This window comes from Morus notabilis, unplaced genomic scaffold, assembly GCF_000414095.1.
Source record: "Morus notabilis unplaced genomic scaffold, ASM41409v2 Scaffold749, whole genome shotgun sequence".
Taxonomy (NCBI): domain Eukaryota; kingdom Viridiplantae; phylum Streptophyta; class Magnoliopsida; order Rosales; family Moraceae; genus Morus; species Morus notabilis.
Genome location: NW_010362318.1, coordinates 93648 through 101887, shown reverse-complemented (window position 1 = coordinate 101887; position 8240 = coordinate 93648). Strand labels below are relative to the sequence as shown.

General features: G+C 37.0%; 2 protein-coding genes across 2 annotated transcripts; one reads left to right on the top strand and one right to left on the bottom strand.

Annotated features, from left to right (window-relative positions):
• The first annotated feature begins 989 nt into the window (after positions 1–989).
• Positions 990–4137, top strand: LOC21412374. The gene is made up of 5 exons (XM_024167899.1): positions 990–1179; positions 1895–2253; positions 2595–2917; positions 3189–3518; positions 3823–4137. Exons 1-5 carry the CDS (start codon positions 1104–1106, stop codon positions 3941–3943), a joined length of 1209 nt encoding a protein of 402 aa, XP_024023667.1. The 5' UTR covers positions 990–1103; the 3' UTR covers positions 3944–4137.
• A 341-nt stretch (positions 4138–4478) lies between these two features.
• On the bottom strand, positions 4479–7312 carry LOC21386606 (serine/threonine-protein phosphatase PP1). Its single transcript, XM_010101669.2, has 4 exons — positions 6879–7312; positions 5308–5867; positions 4992–5195; positions 4479–4887 (listed from the first exon to the last, which is right to left on the bottom strand). Exons 1-4 carry the CDS (start codon positions 7072–7074, stop codon positions 4864–4866), a joined length of 984 nt encoding a protein of 327 aa, XP_010099971.1. The 5' UTR covers positions 7075–7312; the 3' UTR covers positions 4479–4863.
• Between the last annotated feature and the right edge of the window lie 928 nt (positions 7313–8240).

Below are 8240 nucleotides of genomic sequence, written 5' to 3'. Positions count from 1 at the left end.
CCGCGCTTCCGCAGCCGGATTCGATTCGGCAACCAACACATGACACAACCACTTTACGGGTTGACACAACACGACGTGAAAATGACATGTAAACCCGAAATTGACACGAAAATTGTACTTTTATTTAATTCTTTACATATTAGAAATAACTTAAAATTCATAACACACTAAATTACAATAACATCCATTGAAATTACGCAAATAATAGTATAAGATTTTGAGTATAACTATCATGATATCACAAGTTCATAATAAAATAAAAAATTATAATTGAAAAATATATGTATTTTTTAGTTTTTTACGAGTTTCGTGTCGTGTCGGATTAGGCGGGTCCAACCCGAAATTGACCCGTATTTTTCGTGTTAATATCAGGTCGACCCAATTCTAACCCGAACATCTTTTTTCTCAACCCAAACCCGCAAATTCGTGTCGCTTTCGATTCGTATTGTCGTGTCGTGACCTATATTGCCGGCCCTAGTCAGATAAATGTAAGAAATAAAGTCATGTATGATTTATTTTTAACTCTTTTTATTACTCATTTATCATTTAATTAATCTTTTATTTTAATTATAATTTAACTAAAATAAAATTAAAATATTGAGTGGACATAAATGCACGTGCCTTTGCATGTGCAGTTTTTGCTGATACTTTTGTTAAGGGCCTAATCCTATTTTCTAAGGGGTTGGTTAGTTAGGGGATTCATACCCTAATTTGAATCATGATTCATGGTTCGTTACAGTATTTTTTCTCATAAAAAATACACATAAATTAAAAATAATTTTAATCTCATAATTCTAATCCATGAACCAAACAGTTCCTAAATTTTTTCATACGGGATTTCTGATCGGGTCAAAACCGAGTCCACCTGAATCAGTCAGGCGGGTCCCAAGAATTGGCCTAAACCGCTAAAGTCTGTTTGCTTTGTTTTTCAGGAAAAATAAAATAAAAACGTTTGAAAAAAAAAAAAAAAGAAGAGAGAGAGAGAACTGTTGCCGGGTCTCTGTATCGTGGAACGCATCGTCATGGCGTAAAGTCCACCGCGTCCGTCTTCCGAGTCTTCTCGTCGGAGCTCAGTTCAATACAATAACTCAATTGAAGGAAAAATGGGTTCCAGCTTTCTCATATTGCTTCTGCTGCTTCTTCTTCTTCTTCTCAATCTGCTCTTACCCTTTTCGTCTGGTAATTAAATCTCTCTCTAGATTGATTTATGTTTAATGGGGTTTTCTGTCTCTCTTGGACCGTGGATTTCTAGTTTGGAAACTCCCATGTGTTCTTTCCTTTTGCTTTGTTCCATGCTTGTGTAGAAAGTTACATATTTCTTTCATATTTCCTTTTGTTTTTGTTGTTTCTTCTCCCCATAATCAAGTTTTGTTCTTTGAGGTTTTTTTGCAAGTCATTTTGTAATTTGTTATGTTTCTTGGAGTCAAGAGCACAAAACTGGAATTGGGTAGTTGGGAATTTGTATTCAATCGTGATTTTTGGTTTATAGTTTTTTTTAATGTGTACTTTAAATAAGATATGTAATGCAACTAGCGGTTCATACAACTTGGACTCTATGAAGATTGAATTTTCAAGAATTGGAATTATATATCTTCAGTCTCATGTTTGTTTCTTTTGCCAAAGAGGTTACAATTTGCTTTAAAATAGGTTCGGTTGAATACACCAAGTAAAAGACGAAAAGCATAAAAGTTCATACTGGCGTATAGATAAGATTTTGTTGAGAATTTTCCATAGGGATGAAATGGACGATTTGATGGTATTGTTCCGGTTAGGTAAGTGTTGCAAACAGTCCCTTTAATCATTGCATAAATGAAAAGGGGTTGCTGATACTATTTTGTTACTCTCATAATTCAATTTTTTTGGTCATTAAGACTTTAGATCTATTTCAATGTAGGTAAATCAGATGGACTCTGTATTTCACAAGGTGGTCGGTTTCCACCATTCTCATCCCAAGGGAAGCCTCCAAAAAGGGTAAGCAAGGGATCAAAAGATTTGACCCTTTGCAGGGTGTTCTGCCGAAAAACTTGCTGCGATGCAGCTCAGACACATCCTGCTTTGTTAACCATTAGGAAGCTAGCTTCAACAGGAGAAGCCAGTCAAGAATGCTTGCAATTGTGGGAGCTATTGGAGTGTTCAATCTGTGATCCACGTGTTGGTGTTCAGCCAGGACCTCCTTTAATATGCACCTCTTTCTGCGACAGAGTCTTTGGGGCATGCTCTGATGCTTACTTCTCCATGGAGACTGTGACACAGGTGTGTATATAAGCCCTCAAATACTAGACCATATGATTTATTCCAAGGGTATAAATATATGTCTAAAGAAAAAAAAAAGTTTGTCTCCGGTCATGTCGAGGGGATGGGAGGGTTTATGGGGGCTTACTTTATCTTGTGCTACAACGATATATTTATGAGGTACTCCATATCTCGTTATGGTTTCATTAGCAACTTAAGGATTCTTTCATCCTTTGTCAGCGTTTTCCGGCTGTGGCAGTGATTTTGTGTACCTTTTAGTGATGAAACAATTGAGCTGGTACACTGTTTTTTTCGTGTAGGCTTGATAAAACCCTGTTTTTGATTAAGAGTTTGCCTTCCAGGTTCTAGCACCATGTGGAGTAAACGATTTGGTTTGTGGTAGGGCTTCACAGTGGGTTCACAACGGTACAGAGCTGTGTCACGCTGCAGGTTTTGCAGTTAAAGATGATGCACATGTTGAAGAAAAATCATGCTATGGTAGTAAAGCCAGTCTTGATTTGATTGCTGATTCGTGGAAAGCTTCACGGTCTGTGGTGCTGCAGAAAGGTGGTGGCTTGGGTGTGTTGGATGACTTTCAGCAGTGGGCGGCGGAAATGTCGTTTAGTGAAAGAGTTTCATGGGCAGTCGGAGGGATGGTTCTTACGGCAGGATTGTTGTTTCTGAGGTTAGATACTTTTCCCCTGCCACCTTTACATGTTTTCTATTTTTTTTTCTCTTTTGTACTAATTTGAGGCGTTTACAAGTTTGTTTTCTTCTCAAAGCACAATTGGTGCTCTTTCGTTTTTGTTCTGCTGCTCTTTGCATGATAAACAAATTTTTTTTTTCTTTAGCGAGATGATTATTTCATTGTCTTTATTTCTTATGCAACTATGATAAGGCATTATAGTGGAGTGCAATGAAAATGGAATTCAAATTATACGTCTATGTAATTTGAGTATGTTACATCTAGCACCATGTGGAGTAAACGATTTCGTTTGTGGTAGGGCTTCACAGTGGGTTCACAACGGTACAGAGCTGTGTCACGCTGCAGGTTTAGCAGTTAAAGATGATGCACATGTTGAAGAAAAATCATGCTATGGTAGTAAAGCCAGTCTTGATTTGATTGCTGATTCGTGGAAAGCTTCACGGTCTGTGGTGCTGCAGAAAGGTGGTGGCTTGGGGGTGTTGGATGACTTTCAGCAGTGGGCGGCGGAAATGCCGTTTAGTGAAAGAGTTTCATGGGCAGTCGGAGGGATGGTTCTTACGGCAGGATTGTTGTTTCTGAGGTTAGATACTTTTCCCCTGCCACCTTTACATGTTTTCTATTTTTTTTTCTCTTTTGTACTAATTTGAGGCGTTTACAAGTTTGTTTTCTTCTCAAAGCACAATTGGTGCTCTTTCGTTTTTGTTCTGCTGCTCTTTGCATGATAAACAAATTTTTTTTTTCTTTAGCGAGATGATTATTTCATTGTCTTTATTTCTTATGCGACTATGATAAGGCATTATAGTGGAGTGCAATGAAAATGGAATTCAAATTATACGTCTATGTAATTTGAGTATGTTACAAAATTTATTTATCAACTATTGCAGCAAACGGAAAAGCTACAGTCAGCGTCAGAAGCTTGCCGGTATTCAGCGGACTGCGAAGAAACTAGAAACCAAGAAGAGCCAGAAATCTCCTGGCAATCAAGGAAATAAGAAGGGAAGATGATGATCTCGTGTTAGGTGAGCGTAATTAGTTTGTCAATTTACAGGTGAATCATAGTTGAATTGTTGTAAAATTAAAACTTTTCTTGCTCTTGTACTATTTTATTAGAAGTAGACTTGTATTAGCAGACAGTGTTTATCCAATATTTTGGATTCATGAGTTTCAATTTTGAAAATTACAATCTGGAGTTTCTCTTCTGTCTGATTTGCTTCTAGTTGATTTAAAAAGTTTACTATCATTAGCATGATGCACCAACTTGTCCAGAACTCTGGATCCATAGAATTTGTCCAGTTTATTCATTCTTCAGTACCGAGTTATATGCTCTTGGTTAAATGCTGTTATCATATTAATTTTAGAATCTTAATTAGGAGTTTCCCTACCGGTAGTGAATCAAAATCATATAAAAAAGAAAAAGTGTGCAAAGCTGACAAATATTGATACATATCGAACAATTTGAAACAGAGCCTTACCGATAGTGTATTTTTTATACCTTACCATAAAATTATCATAACAATTAAGTCATATATATTGGAAGCCATTTTACAAGTGATCTGTCAACAAAATCAGTGAAATTACTCGTTGAAAAATGACAGAATACCATGGGGTGAAGGTTTAATTTTACACAAAACCAAAAGGTTGAATGCAAGCCTTCAATTTCTAAACTATACTCACAAATTGCACCTCTTGAGGTACAAACACAGCAAGTAACCTAATGCATATTTGGTTTACAAACTTCATAAAGAATTTCTGTGCAACTAAATCCGCAATTCCCAAGCTTCAATATCAATCGTGACGGTTAATAGACTTTGAGTGCGACAGCAGGGGGTCACTTTTTTTTTTTTTTCCTCAAGATCACTAGCTGTCTCTCCCATTCAACTGAAAGAAATACCTCAGAACTCTCCACATAAGAAGTTTCTGTATCATTAGATCTTTCCAGCTTTAGGAGGCTGGCCATGCAAAGATGGAAAAAGGGTCATCAGATTCATATGGAAAACATGTTGTGGGAGATAAGATAACCAAAAAAGAACAAAAGAAAAGAAGAGAATGATACCTTTTTGAGTTTTATTCTGGATGAGTTAGAACCACTAGATGATGCTTTATTGTCGATTGGTTTCAATATTTCGAAAGAACACACTAGACCTTCATCAACACTCAATAGAGCACCAGCATTGTCAAATTCCCCGCCATAGTTTGGAGCTGAAAAGATTGTGACTAATCTCCTTTTAGCAAAAAACTCATACCCATCTTCCACCACCTGCAGAAAAGAAAAATGAAAAAACTTTATTACTCCAACCCAAAAGATCAATCATTCTGACCAACAATGATTAACGCATATTTGCTTCACTTGCATTTTTCTATTGGATTACCTGGTGCCCTCTGCAAATGAGATCAAGGTCATTCTTCTCCAAGAGCTCAGCAACTTTGTCAGGTCCAAAGGTACACGAAACGCCTCGATCACTGTCTGCCCAGCCCTCAATTGAAGAGTCAGGATCAGACCAAAGAAGATCACAGAGAAGACCAGAATCTGGGATTTCAGTAGGTCTCGGAAGTTCCTTTATTTGATCCAGACGTTGCAGCTCGGGGGAGAGCCCTCCATGCATACAGAGTATCTTGTCGTCGATGAGCGCCGCCACGGGCAAGCAGTTGAAGCAGTTGGTAAAAATTTTCCAAAGTCTGACATTGAATCTCCTCTTACACTCATCATAGAACCCGTAAATCCGGTTGATCTTTGCGTCTTCGTGATTTCCCCTCAAGAGAAAGATTTTATCAGGATATCTTATTTTGTAGGCCAAGAGCAAACATATTGTCTCTAGACTTTGCTTGCCCCTATCCACATAGTCCCCAAGGAAGAGGTAGTTTGCAGCAGGAGGGTAGCCACCATATTCAAATAGCCTCAGCAGATCTTGGTATTGCCCATGTATATCACCTGCAAGAAAAGAAGCCTGAAATATTAGAATAAGCAAGAGTAGAAACTGAACTATGTTTTTTCCCCCCCTTCATTTTACAGATAATTTATGCCCTGTGATTTATGTGAAATGTAGGGATAAAAGCAAAATATAATGCCTTATGTCGCTGTAAAGATGCAAAGCCAATGACATCAAAGGACTAAAAGGCAATTAGGGGGCCAAGCAAAATCCAAGGAAGTAACTTTGTCACTCCACTTCTCTCATTTCCATGGTTCTAGAGTGTGTGATTGATAACAAAAGAATGCATCATATCAATATTGAGTAATCAACAGTGAGAACATCAGCTAAATAAACTAGTCCATAACACAAAAGAAGTTATACAATTCCTAAAATTTCCCTAAAAAGTACATCATTTAATATACCAGGAAACTCCACAAAATGAATCTCATCAATCAAGAACTAGCATAATATACGGACAAATGGACCTTTTGGCCACCCAAGTATCCACGACCCTACAAGGCTTAAATCATTCAAGAAGGATTGTATGTAACATGTAAAAATGAAGGCGTATCATGACAAATGTCATCCTATGTAAGAGCGACTTTGCAAGTGATAAAAACAAAGAATTTATCTATGACATACTAACACCACAATTTTGTATACTAATTTATCTATAATATTGTATGCAACATTATGACTTGGTACTTCGCCAAAACTGAAGACAAACCCTTAAATTTATTTTAAAAAAGCACCCCTTTATTCAACAGAACGAGGTCTAAACAACCATCCCGGCAACACATTTACTCTTAAAAGCTAACCATTCTGCTTTTGCAAATAAAACCCAGGTGGGGTTCCTCCAAAAGTTCATCAACAAACACCAATCAAAAAACCCATTTACCAATTCAAGTGACCTTCTTATCCAAGATCAATTCTTTCACACAAACATCTCTAGACAAAAAATATAATACAATTGAATCGTTCAATTCAATAGCAATATCATCATGGGGAAGAGAGAGAGAGAGAGAGCTGACCACAGATGCGAATAGGAGCGTGGAGTTGGAGGAGATTAGGCTGAGAAAGGAAGACTTGGCGAGCGTTGACGCAGAGTTGACGGATCTCTCCCTCTGAGAGCTTAACCTGTTTCCCTCCTCTTCCTTCTAAAAGCCTTCTTATCACGTCGTCCAATACCCCTTTATCCATCATCCCCTCCATTGTCATCATCATCATCTTTCCCCAATTCTTTCTTTCTTTCAACAAAGATAAAAAACCAAGACACAAAAAGATAAAAATAGCTCTTGTGAATCAGAAAGCCAAGTTCTTTCGGGTGTAGAAGAAAAATGGAGAGCAAAGAAAATAAAGTTCGTCAACAAAGACAAAAGGGTCGATTTATACGTTAGTATTTTTCTGGTGGATTGAAGGACCAAAAAAAAAAAAAAGGAAAAAGAGAGATCAAGAGGAAGAAAGAAATATCAGAGAATTGTTGAACAAGAGAAGAGAGAGAGAGAGAGAGAGAGAGAGAGAGAGAGAGAGAGAGAGAAGAAGGATTAGAAGCAAATTTGGGATATGGGTTGTCTCTCTCTCTCTCTCTTTTTTTTTTCTATGTACTTTTTTTTATTACTATTTTTTGTTTTTGTTTTATGAGTGGCAAGTAGATATGATATTGATTCAATGGGTTTGAAAGCTTCAAAGTCGGAGGACAAAAACAGAGACCGGCGCATGATAGCAGCACGGTACACGTGGGACGGTGTTTCTATTTTTATTTTTATTGTTTTGGGTGTGTGTAATTGTGGGTTGGTCTTGTCTTAAAAGATTGGTTTGGTTGGTTGTTTGTTTTGTTAGTTGGTCTCTAGTCATCAAAATTCTAGAATTTGCCTTCATACACACACAAGCAAAATCGGACAATTTGTTGGTCTTCCATTACTGTTAACGACCATCACTAACAAGTTGGTCTCATTAAATTAATTACTAACAATTATTTGGGCTTGGGCGGCTTACCTATTCATGATGTGCATCTGTTAATCGACCTGACAATGTGTTAATCATGTTTTAAGCACACAATCCGTATATTTATCACATGATTAAATGAGACACCTAATGTTATATATTTTAATTGATACATTTTTTAGTCAACTCTTAATAAAAAATTTCTTTAGTGTAAAAGTTTTTATAACATTTTCTTACAATTCAATGATGAGTAGTGTTCGGGGGCGTGAGCTCCGACGAAGCCCTTTGAGATGCCATGTTGGAGCTTGCGGAGTATTGACCATCTTTGTTTAATCATGTTTCATTTTGATGTCTTATTATGCCAAAAATATAATGAAATTTCACGAGTAAGAGTTTTATTTTCGATCGCCATATTCGTATTAAGTTTCCTTACTTTTGTAAAAAAAAAT